The sequence below is a fragment of the Macaca thibetana genome, chromosome 9 (genome assembly GCF_024542745.1).
Source record: "Macaca thibetana thibetana isolate TM-01 chromosome 9, ASM2454274v1, whole genome shotgun sequence".
Taxonomy (NCBI): domain Eukaryota; kingdom Metazoa; phylum Chordata; class Mammalia; order Primates; family Cercopithecidae; genus Macaca; species Macaca thibetana.
In genome coordinates this window covers 28,293,896-28,309,549 of record NC_065586.1, presented here as the reverse complement: position 1 = coordinate 28,309,549, position 15,654 = coordinate 28,293,896, and the positions used below count along the sequence as shown (strand labels likewise).

Below are 15,654 nucleotides of genomic sequence, written 5' to 3'. Positions count from 1 at the left end.
AGAACAATCTACTTATCGCTAGGTGTATTAAAAACAAATCCTCTTTCAATTTAAAGCCACAAAAATACTTTAAGCTCAGAAATACTGAAAACAGTTTAAAATCTATCAACAATTTAAATAGCCACAAAAATACTTTAAGCTCAGAAATACTGAAAACAGTTTAAAATCTATCAACAATTTAAATAGCCACAAAAATACTTTAAGCTCAGAAATACTGAAAACAGTTTAAAATCTATCAACAATTTAAATTCTAACACCATGATTCCTCAAAACAGTACAAAAGAAGGAAAATTTCAACGATCATGTTAAAGTTCATTCGAAGTGTTCAATCTAAATTACAATATTCCCAACAATAACTAAAGAACTAAAATAACCTCCAAGGAGAGAAATAACCTCCAAGGAGAGAAATGACCTAAAATCTAAGCATGTGATGTACAATAATTTTACTAAAGTATGCCCTCTCTGTTGATTATTGCATTGTTTTTTCCAATTTACAGCTCCTCCAATTATAAAGACCAAGACAAAACAACGAAGGAGGAACATTCAAACTAGAAGTCAGTTTCAAAGTTGTCAGTACACAACCGCTACATGGTACACCACAACAAAAAGTACCGGAATACCATCCAAAAAAACAATCACATCAAAGCACAAGGTCTTCTGACAATGACTTAATATATAAAATTTAGTGTTATAAAGGATACAATATAAAAATCTACAAAAATGAACAGAATACAAACATCTGTTGTATGACAGTAATATATCAGTAAGCTATCAACTTGCATGAATATAAAATTTTAAAAATTTTATTCTACAGTTTCTACCTGCAATGAGGATACTACTAAGACAGAAACCTTTAGGGACAGACATAATAGGATAATATCATGCCCAACCCTGTATACAATTTTTATTTCCTCAACCAAGAAAACTTCCTTTCAGTTCTATAGGGCTAGTCAAAATGTATCAAGCACAGGTACTCCAATGGAAATTAAGGATGATACTTCTAACATTTTTAAGTTAAAAAGCAAAAAGGGCAGCAGCATTACAGGAACGGGGGAAGCTATAGCTGTAACAGCTTTCTATACTTACAACTCTAAATAAACACAGTTAAAGCAGTACCTATTTGCCACCCTCCCAGAGCGCAGTGCTTTGCTTGTCCTGACTGGAGAGAGGGGAGGTATGCTACTGGCATCTAGTGAGGAGAGGCCAGTTTTGGTGTTCAATAACCTACAAAACAGGAAAGCCTTCCATAACAAACAATTACTTCACCCAAAACGTCATTAGTGCTTCTGTTGAGAAAGGTGTCTCTAAACATAGAGCCATCAACATATAAAGCACAGATTCGCAAAAATAAAAATTAGTAGCAGTTAATAGCAAATTAAAAATTTTATCCATATAATTTTCAGCATCAGGTTGTGGAGAATATTAACATTTGATAAAATATTTTATGTTTTTTGGTTTTTTTTGAGACAGTCTCACTCTGTCACCCAGGCTGTAGTGCAACAGCACGAATCTTGCCTCACTGAAATCTCTGCCTGCCTCAGCCTCCCAAGTGACTGGGATTACAGGTGTGCACCACCATACTCAGCTAATTTTTGTATTTTTAGTACAGACGGGGTTTTGCCACATCGGCCAGGCTGGTCTCAAACTCGACCTCTGATGATCTACCCGACTCGGCCTCTCAAAGTGCTGGGATTACAGGCATGAGCCACCATGCCCAGCCTTTGTTAAAATATTTTAGTGCTTTACAAACACTTAATATATTGCAAAAAAACAAAAACAACGAAAACCTCATTAAAACCTACTTTATCTCTTTACATGTAAAAATCTTCCCAATCCTTCCCCCTCTGCCATCCCCTAAAGTTTTTTTTATTGGTAGTCAAGAACAAGCTTTAAGCCACACTCTACACAAATACCAATATACTCAACACAAGGGAACACTCTGCCAACATGTTTCTGATAGACTAAGTTAAACACTTGAATGGCTTATTGACTTTATTACTAAGTTGACCAATCTTTAAAAAAAGCAACACAGCTAAGGTTCTTTCTCAAACACTACCTAACTCAAAAAAAGTGTGAAACACGACTACATTTCAACACAAGCACAGACACAATGACTCATCATTTGCCTATCTAGGAATTTAAGTGAAGGCAGTAATCAGACAAGTGGGCAGATATGAATCATAATCTTGTTTATAGTAGGGAAAGGCTGAAAACTTCCCAAGTATTCATTGATAGGGGATTATTTATTGATGAAAGTTTACCTATGCAATCAATATAACAAATGCAGAATTATAAACAGACATAAAAACATATTCCTGATACATTACTGAATAACAGGTAAAAAACAGTAATATAGAATCCCATTTTTGAAATACATACATATGTAATTTGTATACACATTTATAAGCATACAGAAAAAAGTATATATTCCAAAATGTTTCAGGGTCATGGAATTTAAACGTTTTACCTAATTATTTACAAATATGGCATACTTTTGAAATCATGAAGAAAAACAAGTTACTATTTTTATACTTATCTAATACTTTTTTTTTTTTTGTAGACTCAGAGTCTTGCTCTGTCGCCCAAGCTGGAGTACAGTGGTGAAATCTCAGCTCACAGCAACCTCCGCCTCCTGGGTTCAATCGATTCTTCTGACTCAGCCTCCTGAGTGGCTGGGATTACAGGGCGCACCACCACACCCAGCTAATTTTTGTATTTTAGTAGAGACGGGGTTTCACCATGTTGGCCAGGATGGGCTCGATCTCTTGACTTCGTGATGCGCCTGCCTCGGCCTCCCAAAGTGCTGGGATTACAGGCGTGAGCCACCGCGCCCAGCCATCTGTCACTCATTTTCTATGCATCCCCTACCCTGCAATATGTTCAAAAAACCCACAAGCTGGGTGTAACTTGTTTATGTCTAGAGGAAAACCTCTCTCTCATTTTTAATTGACAAAAGTCAGTTAATTAAGATATAAAAAGAAATGGGACTAGAATCTAATTCTTCCACCTCAAAATTCAATGTTCAAAATTCAATGTTCTTCAATATGCCAACTTCAGTACTTTATATCATTTAAAAAATTATATACGATTTCACTGATTTAAAAATTTATTATTTCACACTTAATCCTGCAGATCTGTTACTGTTTCATCTTAAATATTGTCTCCCATCAAAAACTCAATAATCCCTCTGAGACCAAACACACCCCCCAACTTTTTGGTTTGAGTTACAGGAACAGAACTGAAACACTGAAGTTTAAGAATTCCCAGAAAACATCACCTTGAAATTCCTCCCAAAATTGCAAAACGAATCCTAGAAGTCTACGTGACAGTTAAATATTTTTAATTTTTTTTTTTTTTTTGAGACATAGTCTGACTCTGTTGCCAGGCTAGAGTGCAGTGGCAAGATCATAGCTCTCTGAAGACCCAAACTCCAAGGCTCAAGTCATCTTCTTGCCTCAGCCTCCCAAGTGGCTGGGACTACAGCTGAGTGGTTAATTCTGTGGATACTGGGTCTTGCCGTGTTGCATAGGCCAGTCTCAAACTCTTGGCCTCAAGCCATCCTCCTGCCTCAGCCTCCCAAAAGGCTGGGATTGCAGCAGGCATGAGCCACAGCACCGGGAGTAAATTTGATTCAAGGTAAGGGAAGCCAGTGGAAATAGAGTACCTTTAATAAAGCTTCAAATTTGGAGAATGAATTACAAAACAAATGTATGGGATACAAAATTGTCCCACTAGCACAAAATCTGGCCTCAGAAGAACAATGAAGTATGCCCACAGTTTGATTTATAGATGAAGACCACCTTAGAACAAAATGGCTTAAGTTTTCTATTAGACATTTTTAAATTGTGTGCAAATTCAAACTAGAGATGTTACACAGATCTATGATCATGGTGAAATTTGTTTCTAAATACAAGGATAAACAAGTTACTCACTGGTAACATAAACAAACAAACAAAAAACAGTAGCTACTCTGATGTCACTTGTGTGTGGCTACGATTCAATTATTAGACTAAAACCTGATGAGATCTGTGTCCAGTTTAATAGGACACAACTTAAGGGCAGGCAGGTAGGGTGGGAGAGGAAGCTCCTGTTTGGGGGGATCAGGGGAAACCAATCTAAAACAAAATTCTACTGTTTGCAATTCAGCTCCATTATAGCCATAATGCGCAGCAGGAAACACATACGTATGCTACTCTACCATGTATCTTTTCCCTTTTCGGGGACCAAAATGGTGGCGGGTAGGGGATAATAAATCCAACGTAAAAGAATCTCTACATGTTTCTATTTATTTTAATTTACATATGTAGATGGCGATGGACACAGATTTGAAAAATAAATAATACGAATAAATCAAACATACATTTCAAAGAAAAAAAATTAATACTTACTTCCACTGGCAAACCCACTAGTGGCTGTTGCTTGCATCACCTCTCTTCTGTAATCTCTATCTTTTGGGAAGCTGTTGACTGCCATCTTGTTTGCTTCTTTTTGTCTCTGTTCTCTAAAAATAAAAAAAATAAGATAAACACATAAAAATTACATCGAGGGCATGAGTTTCCATAATAAACAGCTCTGGCCAAATGCCTAACAAACGGTTATATAAAAAACAAAAGCAGTGAACATGGTCATAATTTAACTGGTGTGGGAGATGGAACGTGGCAAACAGAAACACTAATGTTTCTCACTAATGGCAAAACTATACCAATTAATTATACCACTAACGCCATAACCAAAGCTCATCAATTTTAATTCTACATGTGAAAGAAACATTATGGTCTTGTTAAGCTATTAATATTTCCATCAAAATTAAAGATGCATAAATGTAGGTAAGTATTTTATTAATTATACTGACTATTCAAAAGGCCTTTGTGGACAGCTGCCTAGCTGTCCTAAAATTTTTCTTTTTTTTTGGAGATAGCATCTTGCTCTATTGCTCAGGTTGGAGTGCAGTGGCACCATCATGGCTCACTGCAGCTGTGGCCTCCTAGGCTGAAGCCATTTTCCCACCTCAGCCTCCTCAGTAGCTGGAACTACAAGTGCATGCTACCACTCACAGCTAACTTTTTGTAGAGACAGGGTCTCACTATGTGCCAGGGCTGGCCTCAAACTCCTGGGCTCAATCAATCCTCCAGTCTTGGCCTCCCAAAGTGCTGGGATTACTGGCACAAGCCACTGCACCCGGCCAGGTTTTTGTTTTTAAAAGTAAAGACAAATTATGGAAAAAATGATGGGGCAACCAACCACTGCAACTAAAAAGTGTAGATGGGTAGCACCATAAAAAAGCTAAATTAGAATGTTTAATGCTGGAAGATGTTAACCTGTAGAACCAAGCTAGAGAAATAACGTTTAATTAGATTAAAAGCTAATTACCTTTCAAGCCACTCTTTTGGTTTTTCCCACTGTGAAACTTCTGTTCGACAATTGTAGTAGTACTTTTTCCCAGAAGAGCTAATATGCTCAGACCAGTCATCTGCAGAATCATAAGGCTTAAAAATATATTTTTTACAATTAGAAAATGTTAATACTATGTAATCACATGAAATATCAAGAACATCAAAGCACACATACAGGAAAACACTTATGAGATAAAGGTACTCTAAACTAGAATGCAATTATCTGCATAAGTATTTATAAGACCTTAGTTTATGAAAGGCTTCAAATAGAACTTCATAAAATACCAAAATTAAGTAGCATAAAAATTAGATTGTTAGACAAAGAAAACTGTGAAATTAACATCACCTTGATTTTAGAAAGCATGACAAAATCCCCCACAATTTTAACTGTTGAAATCCAGTAACATGGGGGTGAGGAATGCACTCTAGACTAGATGATGGCGTGAGATCGTCAGTTCTAAATTCTAAGGCACAATAATAATTACATATGGTATAAAAGAGAACAATCTTGCCTGTATTAACTGTTACTTAGTGACAAAAGGAACCAAAATATGTAAACATAAACAGAAAGCTAATTAAAAGCTATAAATTTGTTTCACCTTCGAAATCGACAAGATGGATCAGGTACACATAACTAAAATCTTGTTCTCATGTAATATACAGGATTAGCAGTATCACTCATATTCCCATAACTAAAAATGGTCTTTCAAACATTCTCAGATACAGTCTCTTCCAGGTATTTTTACAGGCAATGTAACATCATAATGAAATTAGAAACATCAGAAAGGCCCAGTTTCCATGAAAAGAATCTCACAAAGATTAGTTAAGTTTCTGATTGGCCCCAGGAAATCTGGTAGAATCTCAAGTACCTTGGTTGAATTCCTTAATTAGTTTTTCAAAGGAGCTTACTGAAACAACATTGATTATATTTTGTCAAATAGCTAGAAAAGAGGATTTTGAGTGTTCCCAACACAAATGTTGGAGATGACAGACACACAAATTACTGATTTGAACATTATTAAATATACTGAACGTATCGAAACATCACCATATATCCCATAAATATGTACAATTGTCAATTTAGAAAAATAAAAAAAAATTTAAAAATATTAAACCACTTGAAAAAAGTAAAATGAAATAATGTACTATACTATCATAGCCTATCCTTCCAGGTTCACTGTATTGTGATACAATTTTTAAGCCTGAGGAAACAAAGTCTTATTCACTACCTTACCCTTGGCCCAGCTTTAATTTTAACAACTAGGAAACAAGCTGAGACAACATATAGACTTAAGAGCTGTCTATAGCTCACAAAAATAGTGATTTATCAAAGGACAAAAGACTCTGGTTTCCAAAGGCCTATTATTTCCACTAAATTAAAACCAAATTCTGGAAATTCCCCTAATAATTCTCACGGCAGTTGGAAAAAGATCACAGACTCTGTCATATATTTATATGCTCACGTTTACATCTCAAAATAATGAGGGTGGCAAAGCAGTCCTGTACCCCCACACCTCAAAAAGCAGTGGAGAGTTAATTCTCAATCCCACTAGCTTCCAGAAGCCTACAATCAAGCTTTAGGAACCCAATCACAAAGGGCCAAATTCAGAAAGTTCTTCTCTACCACCCCCTCCTCCCTATACATAAATTATTATGCAACTGATCCCTTCTACGGATGTTATCTGGAAGATTTGGTTTGCTTGCCAAGTGGTTATGTGGAATTACTGGATTGAAGAGGTACAATGAGATTTGAGACTAGTGGACAGAGGACACCAGAGGTCAGCATGGTCTAGGCCAGTGCTCTTCCAAGTGATGGTTTGCCAACTTATCCTGGAGGAAATAAGGAGTTTGCATTTGAATATATAAACATACTGTTTCTTTCACAGAAGTTGTGCTTTAAGAGAAAAAAAAAAAAAGTCAGCTGAACTAAACATTGTATTTAAGTGATTAACATTCTGGCACAACCTCCAGGACAGAAAGTTCACAATCAGAGCACTGGTCTACCACGCTACATTGATTTTGCCTATCAAATTGTAGATTAGTTCAAGCTGATGTCTTACACTTAACAAAATTCCAGGGTAAAGCATACAATCACATATCAACAACTTTATTTTCTCCACCCCACTGCCATCCTCAAGGGGTTAAGGAAAAAGAAACCCTTCAAATTATGGGATAACTTTTACAATGCTGATGTGCAACAGCAGGTGTCAAATTTCTTAACTTTACAAAAAGAATATCTAACACTGAGAACTTAAACAAAAGGCCTGCAAACATTTAAAGTTTTCTAGATTTGGCCTGGGATGGTTGCCAACATACGCTCTAAAGCAGCTCTCCAAGTGTTATCCAGGAAACCTTGGGGAACCCCAAGACCCTTTCACAAGACCAAAACTATTTTCATGATAATACTAACATGATTTTTTTCTTCCTCGTTTTATCACAAGCATACAGTGAAGTTTACCCAGAGGCTCAACAAAACACTGGATGTATCACAACAGATTGAATGAAGCAGCAGATAGGAAGTTATGAAATTCTAAGTGTCTTTTTCTATTAAGTCAAATATTACCAAGATGTTCAATATCTATTTTTTTAAAAATTAGTTACTTTTCATAAAGATGTTACATATGTTACCATATAATGGGTTTACAATTGATATTTTAAATGAAATATTAAAATTTCACAGTTTTAATTTTTAATATGGTAGATATTGATGAGACTCAAACTTTTTCTTTCTGTTTTTCCCCAAGATGAGGTCTTGCTATACTCTGCCCAGGCTGGTTTTTAACTCCTGGGCTCAAGTGATCTTCCCTCCTCAGTCTCCCGAGTAGCCAGGACTACAAGTGACAAGCACCTCTCCTGGCTCAAGACTCAAAAGCTTCAAAGTATGCAGATGATACTTAGTTGATAACAAAAGGAGCTGGAATAGGAATGCAAACTCATACAGGATTGAACTTAAGCACATCTCGGCAAATTAAAATTGGCATAGAGTATTTAGAAGGGAAAATCTCAATTACAGTGTTTAAATAAAAATAAGCAATATTTTTTCAGCAATTCACAGCCCCCTTTGAAAAAATCAAATATGCACGACTAATTTGGTCTACAAGTCATACCATGATTTTTTATTTTACCTATTTTTTTTTTTTTTGAGACAGGGTCTTGCTGTCGGCCAGGCTGGAAGTGCAGTGGTGCAATCATAGCTCACTGCAGCAGCCTCAACCTTCTGGGCTCAAGCAATGCTTTGCTTCAGCCTTCCAAGTAGTTGGGACCACAGGAACACACCACCACACTTAGCTAATTTTTTTTTTTTTAAGAGACAGGAGCTTCCTATGTTGCCCAGGCTGGTTTTAAACTCCAAGCCTCCAGTGACGCTCCTGCCTTGGCATTCCCAAGTGCTGGGATTACAGTTGTGAGCCACTGCAACATTCCCATGATTTTTATTGTGAAGGAGGCATTCACCAATCTTTTCCTGATCTTTACCAGAAGTCAGGCTCTGTGGTAAACACCCCACAATAAATGTTTGTCATAGGACTTAGCAGGAAGTACATTAAATGTCAACGCCTTAATCTGATACTGAAAATAAAAGATAATTTAAACTGGGCTTTTAATAGTTAACTTGATTAAAAAAAAAAAATCACCCACATACCCAAGTATCTGTGTAGATAACTCTAAAGCCAACTTTTCAAGTAAGATTAAATTTACAGTTTGTAAGGGCTGTTTGTGTCATTTCCACTAGGTACATTATAATACAAAAGACCACTACTTATAAGTTAATTATGTACCTACAGGTGAAATCAACAGAAACCAAAACCCGGATTCCAGAAACACAAAACATATCTGTTCTAGTAATGGTCTTCAACTTTCACTCACATAATTAAGTTCCCTGACACCCTTATGATTTGAATCATTCAAGCTTCTCTGATGCCCACTATTCATTCTTTCTGATTTCACTGGGTTAAACCCACTGCTCTAAAATCCAAATAATCAAAATCTGTCTTCCCTGAATGAGGTGTTTGTTTTGTTTGCATTTGTGTTTTACGAAAAAAACAATGCCCACAAGGGCTGCTGCAGTAAGAGTAGACAAATAGCAAACCTAAACTGTCAATGACAAGTGGAACTTCAGGTGTTACTTTGTAAATTAATAGAATGTTTTCCAGGAAAACAGGCAGATTCATTCTAAAATCCTGAATATACATCTCACTGAAAATGATTTGCTCCCCTTTCTCCCCACTCGGCCTAATCCTCCCTTCCCTACTTGAAGAAAAAAAAAAAAGGAAAAAGGAAATGCCTCATCACAAATAGTTTGACGATAGTATGCATGAAGTACTTAGCAAGACTGTTTTCTCAGTCTCAATCCCACCCCCTAGGATAGTCCGCTCTGTGATGCTAGGGCTGGGACAGTGCAAATTACTCTCTATTTAGCCAGGTGGCTTCCTTCCTGTTAGAAGCATTAATTAGATGAATGAAAGGTAGGAGAAAGGATCAGCCACAGTTGTTACCAGCACTGGACTACCATCCCACCACTAGAACTAGCTTCACCATACCCTCAGAGGTATTACCACGAGCTCTGTGGGGCTCCTCCTCTAGACTAGTAGGTTCTAAAACCCCAAATTCATCCTGTTGTTCCATAGCCCTGAGTGGTGATTACTGTATGTGTTACCTCAGGGTTCCTCCTTTTTTTTCAGTATCTGCTTAACCAATCCCATATATTTAATTCTGTGTTACAACAACATGATTTTCCTTTCTTTTTTGAGACAGAGTTTTGTTCTGTCGCCCAGGCTGGAATGCAATGGCGTGATCTTGGCTCACTGCAACCTCCGCCTCCCAGGTTCAAGTAATTCTCCTGCCTCAGCCTCCCAAGTAGCTGGGATTCCAGGTGCTTGCCACCACACCAGGATAATTGTTGTAATTATAGTAGAGACGGGGTTTCACCAGGTTGGCCAGGCTAGTCTTGAACTGCTGACCTCAAGTGATCCACCCGCCTTGGCCTCCCAAGTGCTGGGATTACAGGAGTGAGCCACCGTGCCTGGCCACTAGTGAAGTGCCTGGCCAACAGTATAATTTTCTAAATGAACACTAATACTATCTATTTTTATCCAAATATTATCCTAATGTCTCAATTTTCTATGGAAATGTACTATTCACACTGCTTCAAAAAGAAACAAAAAAATCTGAAGGTTTTTCAACGTCAATTAAGACACGATGATCACTCAAATACTCAAAGTAAAATCTGCTGGACTCAACCTACACCTCTGACGGCCTTCTCATTGTTTGTTCTTTCCCTATCATGTATTTTCCACACTGTTACCGGAGATAATTTTTTAAATTGCAAATATGATCTTATTTTACTGATTATATCCTTCAATACCTCTCCACTGCCTTATACATGTCTAATTAATATTCCTTGGCATGACATAGAACTTCTCATGATATGCCTCCCACTTACCTCTGTAAATTTAGCTCCTGCCATTTTCCCACACCGTCAAAATCCCAGCAGTTCTCTAAATGTGCTACACTATTTTACACTTCTACATCGTTAGGAGCTCTATTCCTTTGTATGCTATGAATTCCAGAGCTCGTTTACTGCCTAAGTTATAGTCAGACTGTTGGGAAGTATTAGTTATAGTTTACTATCTTCCTCACCCAAGCTGGGAGTCCTGTGTTGAGTGCCACCCCAAAGCAACTTTAACAGGCACTGCTGTTTACTTTTCTGTCTCTACCGCAGGTCCCAAATTTCCTTTAAGATGGGCCATATTCTATAATATATTCAGCTTAGCATATGCCTGGTGAATTAAAACCTTATTCTATGGTGAATTAAAAATTTCATTGAAACCTATGACTTAAAAAATTCAAAATAAGTTAATGTCATTAACCTAAACTTCTGAAAATATTTAAAATCCCTCATTGGGTTTCACGCCCTTGTGGACAGGTAACTGTATATCCCTAGTGTCTGGGAGAGTGTGTAAGACACAGTAGATAATAAATATATCCTATAAGGAGTTTACACACTATGGAAAGAAAGCTTAAGTTAGACCACTTTATAAGAAGTTTCAGCCTGAAGTTATTTTTATCTCAGATATCACAATGGAAAAACATTGCTTTGTACAGGAATCCTAATTAAGTAATACCAAAGATACTAGCTTCTCACAACGCTCAGTTCCATTAAAAAGACTGGCTCATTGGTTTAAAATAGCATAATGATATCAAGTAAACACATTAAGACTGTGATTCAAACTTTTTAAGACATTAGATTTTACAAGACTTCCCATGGGTTTTGTTTTGTTTTTTGTTTTTGTTTTTTTTTTTGCAATAAATTTCAAAGAAAAAATATTGGACATGTTTATAATACTTACTGCATCTGAAGTTTTGCTCGGGTTATTGCTTGGATTAGAAGAATGTGAATTTGAACTATGAAGAGCACTGTGGTTGTGTGAATTTTCTTGTGGAGAGTAACTGGTCCCTTAAGAAAATAAAGAATACAGTGAATTACAAGTAAACTGTATTTAATGTTTAATCTAAACTGTTTTCTATCATACATTATTGTATATCTCTAAATGAACATCTCACATAAGCATCAGGAATATATACACAGTCATACTTTTTATAGTATATAAAGTATCTGTGAACCTACTAAAGAAGTGGCTTTATATGCCCTGGAACAACAGCATATAACAAAACCTTTTTGAGAGAAACAAAACCTTATCTTTATCATTTGTAGCAACTTCTGGGTTTTCTTAAAGTTTTATTGGAGAAAAATAGAAGTACAACGTGCACAGAAAAAAGGCACAAGAACTCAAATGATACAGAACTAAAAGTCACTGTTATCAGTATGTTTTTGCAACTGTATTTCAATTTCTTAATAGTTTCCCCTATTTGCCTTTTAATAGCTTTGCCAATTTTTCAAATAAAACAGCATCAACTTTTTTCAAGAAGTTAAAGAGTCTTAGGGAAGGTGCTCACTTATAAGATGATAAAGATGATCAAGAGTCTTTTCCTAACAGGTCCAACTCTATCTAAAAATTGCTTAAGAGTAACTCAGGTTTTATGAAAATCTGTATATGCCAGTGACCAGAGAAAAAAGTTTCTCTTGCTTTAAGAAAAACCAGGGTGTAAAAATCCAGACTTGCAAAAACACTTTGACGAATGACACAAAAAGGTTCACCACAGAAGTCTAATGTTAGTATTTCAATTTCATTCCACATAATTCTAGATTTTTCAGCAACAAAGTAACATAATCGAACTGGTATTTTTTTTTAATAAGTGATCTGGGAGTGGCATGGAGGCTACACTATTATGAACAAAAACGAAAAGTGCAGAGAGCAATTTAAATGCTCCAGTGGTCCAGGAATTATTAGTGAGAACCAGGGTGGATAAATGTAGAAATGAGTTAGGAATATTATTTCAATCAATAGAAACAACTAAATGGTAAGAGCAAAGGTGAACTCAGATAGATGATGACTATAAGGTTTTAGATATCCAAGTGAAAATGGTCCGCAGATTAATATAGAACTAGGAATTCAGAAGAAAAGGTTTAAGTAGATGTGGATTTGGAAGTGTTTTCTGTTACAGGTCAAAGGTAGGAGAGGGACTAACTGCTTTGTGTGTAAGCAGCAAGCACTAAAAGTTCATGGATGAAGTAAGAGTATGGAAGGAAAAACGGCAATGGCCAAGATTTACCCTCAGATAAGGGTCTGCTTACAATGGAAACTATAAGCAGATTCAAAGACCCAAGAAAGCTAGTTATGTCACAAACTATCAAAGAGAATTACCTAACTACAATGGTTACTTAAGAACAACGTAGGTGGTATGACAGAGGACATTTCCTAAGAAGCCTGATGCTTGAGACGCCTGATGCGTTCTTCTACTTATTTTGATTTATCTTGCTGTACAGTATTATATTTATATAGAGAGAACACCCTAAAACCCCCTTGTAATAACAGGAAGCAAGAAATAAATCCTCAATAAAAGCTCTAAGAATGAACACAATCAAGAAGAAATCAGTCAAAAATAAGGTGAACACTTTGGGAGGCCGAGGTGGGTGGATTACCTGAGGTCCAGGAATTTCGAGACCAGCCTGACCAACATGGTAAAACCCCATCTCTACTAAAAATACACAAGTTAGCTGGACGTGGTGGTTATGTGCCTGCAGTCCCAGCTACTCGGCAGGCTGAGGCAGGAGAATCACTTGAACCTGGGGAGTAGGTTGCAGTGAGCTGAGATCGTGCCACTGCACTCCAGCCTGGGCGACAGAGCAAGACTCTGTCTCAAAAAAAAAAAAAAGAAAATGAAAAAAGAAAAGAAAAAGGGGGAAAAAAAAAAAAAGACTGAGTATGCAGGAAAAGTTAGCAGAAGCCCAGAGACTGCTATCTTTAGAAAGGCTTTCTGGCACAGCTGGCCCTTGACAGACATGTGGGAAGCTAAATTTCCGGAGGGATCTCACAACCGTAACTGATAAAGAGGTGAAAGAGGTGCTCACTGAGGCCAAGCACAGTGGCTTGCACCTGTAGTCTCAGACTAGGCAGAGGCAGGGGAATCCCTTGAGTCCAGGAATTCAAGACCAGCCTGGGTGACATAATGAGAACCTGTCTTCAAAGGAAAAAAAAAAAAAAAGAATTGTTCATTGTACCTAAGCTGTTTGGGTATATAGTATGTTTTGTACTGAACAGCTGCTTTCCTACTGGAGCCTGAAATTTTGGTACATGCAAGGCGAAGAGTACATATATAACTCACCAAATCCAGTAAAAGCGGTGCACACTAAATCTCTAGTGAGCGTCCCTGGTAGACAACATTCCACAAGTGTGTCAATTTGTTGCTGGAGGAATTAAGTGCATCCTGTATCACTCTCTTAGGCAAGAATTCTTGGAAGCTTACACCTGGATTCCTTCAGATTTTGCCCCATGTGCCTTTTCTCTTTGCACCTGTCCACTGTAGTAAGTCACAGTCATAATAATGACTATGTTGAGTCCTGAGAGTCTGAGAGACTCACCAAACCTCACAAATGGTTTTAGGATCCCAAAATGCTTAGTAACAAAGGAAAATTAACACTTCAAGTTTTAAAGAAAATATGAGATCTATGCTGAAATTTCTACTTTTCAGATATAACTCCGAAGATTTTTTTAAAATCAGATTTACAACTGAATATAAGAAAGAAGTAGAAATAGTAATATGGATTACTAGAATATATATGCACTACTCGCAGAGCTGAGATTTCCCTGAAATTTCCCTAAGTTTGTCGACAGTGATGGGAAAAAAGCTAATCTTACTGACTGAAATAAACCCCAGAGTAATCCATTAAAAAGCCTGGTTTAGATACCCCACTCTGACATTTATTTGCACACATTCTTGAACGTATGTTCTATGCTTAAATCTACGAAATGGAAGTGCCACATTAAAGGTTTACTGAAAGACATAACAGGTTTTCTACAAACATAAGGTGTATTATAAATGAGGTCCACTGACCTCTCATGAGGTTAAGATCCAGGAATTCACTCCACTTTAGTGACTATTCCTAAAGTCAATGAAAACTCAAATATTGACAAACATTCCAATTAATTATACTTCTAAAGAAACGGTATGCTTTCCACCAGCCTGATGGAAGTTACCAACTAACTTTTAGATCTAGTATATGTGTCTTCAGAAGGCACAGCATAATAATCAAGTCTTTATAAAGCATCAAGGCACACCGGCCTAAGACTTCTCTAAAAGAGAAAATAGAATCAGTTGTTGATGGGGAAATTATTTTCAAAGACAGGAGTTTTTTGGATAGGGACCAGATTCCACATTCTATGGAGATTTACTAAGACTGCTTACCAAAAACAAAACTTGAAATGGGTGAGAAGTAAGATAAAGACATTTTTGTAAAAGACTAAGAATAAACTAACATTCTCAAACAGATTTCAAATTTACATAAGAGGTTTTATACAAAGCATGGCAGGCAATACATCTTTAGATTCCAACCAGAAGGATGCCCTTTGGACCTGAAGGTAGCGCAGATTTGCCCCTGAATAAAATGACAATAATAAGGTAAATAAAATTAACTGTCTCATAATAAAAGCTTCAGCTTATATTACCTTACATACTTTTTTTGGTATTTCATTTGAGACTTTTACTTAACTCATTCCAAACTGAAGTAATACACAAGCAGAAGAACAAAGTGATTGTGCGCATCCTCCCCCGGGCTGGGGTAATGGTGGTTATGATTTTCTAGAGCCATACCGAAAAGAAGTGCTACAACACAAAATTCCTTTTAAATCTCCTATCTTAAAAT

The 15,654-nt window shown here is 36.7% G+C and overlaps 1 protein-coding gene across 3 annotated transcripts in view; it reads right to left on the bottom strand.

Annotated features, from left to right (window-relative positions):
- Positions 1-15,654, bottom strand: part of WAC (WW domain containing adaptor with coiled-coil) — a 90,098-nt gene that overhangs the window by 25,943 nt on the left and 48,501 nt on the right. For all 3 annotated transcript variants that reach the window (XM_050804510.1, XM_050804508.1, XM_050804509.1), the window contains 3 exons: positions 11,741-11,847; positions 5,371-5,486; positions 4,389-4,501 (listed from right to left, as the gene is read on the bottom strand). In XM_050804510.1, coding sequence (XP_050660467.1) covers positions 4,389-4,501; positions 5,371-5,486; positions 11,741-11,847 — 336 coding nt within the window. The remainder of the gene's footprint in view (positions 1-4,388; positions 4,502-5,370; positions 5,487-11,740; positions 11,848-15,654) is intronic.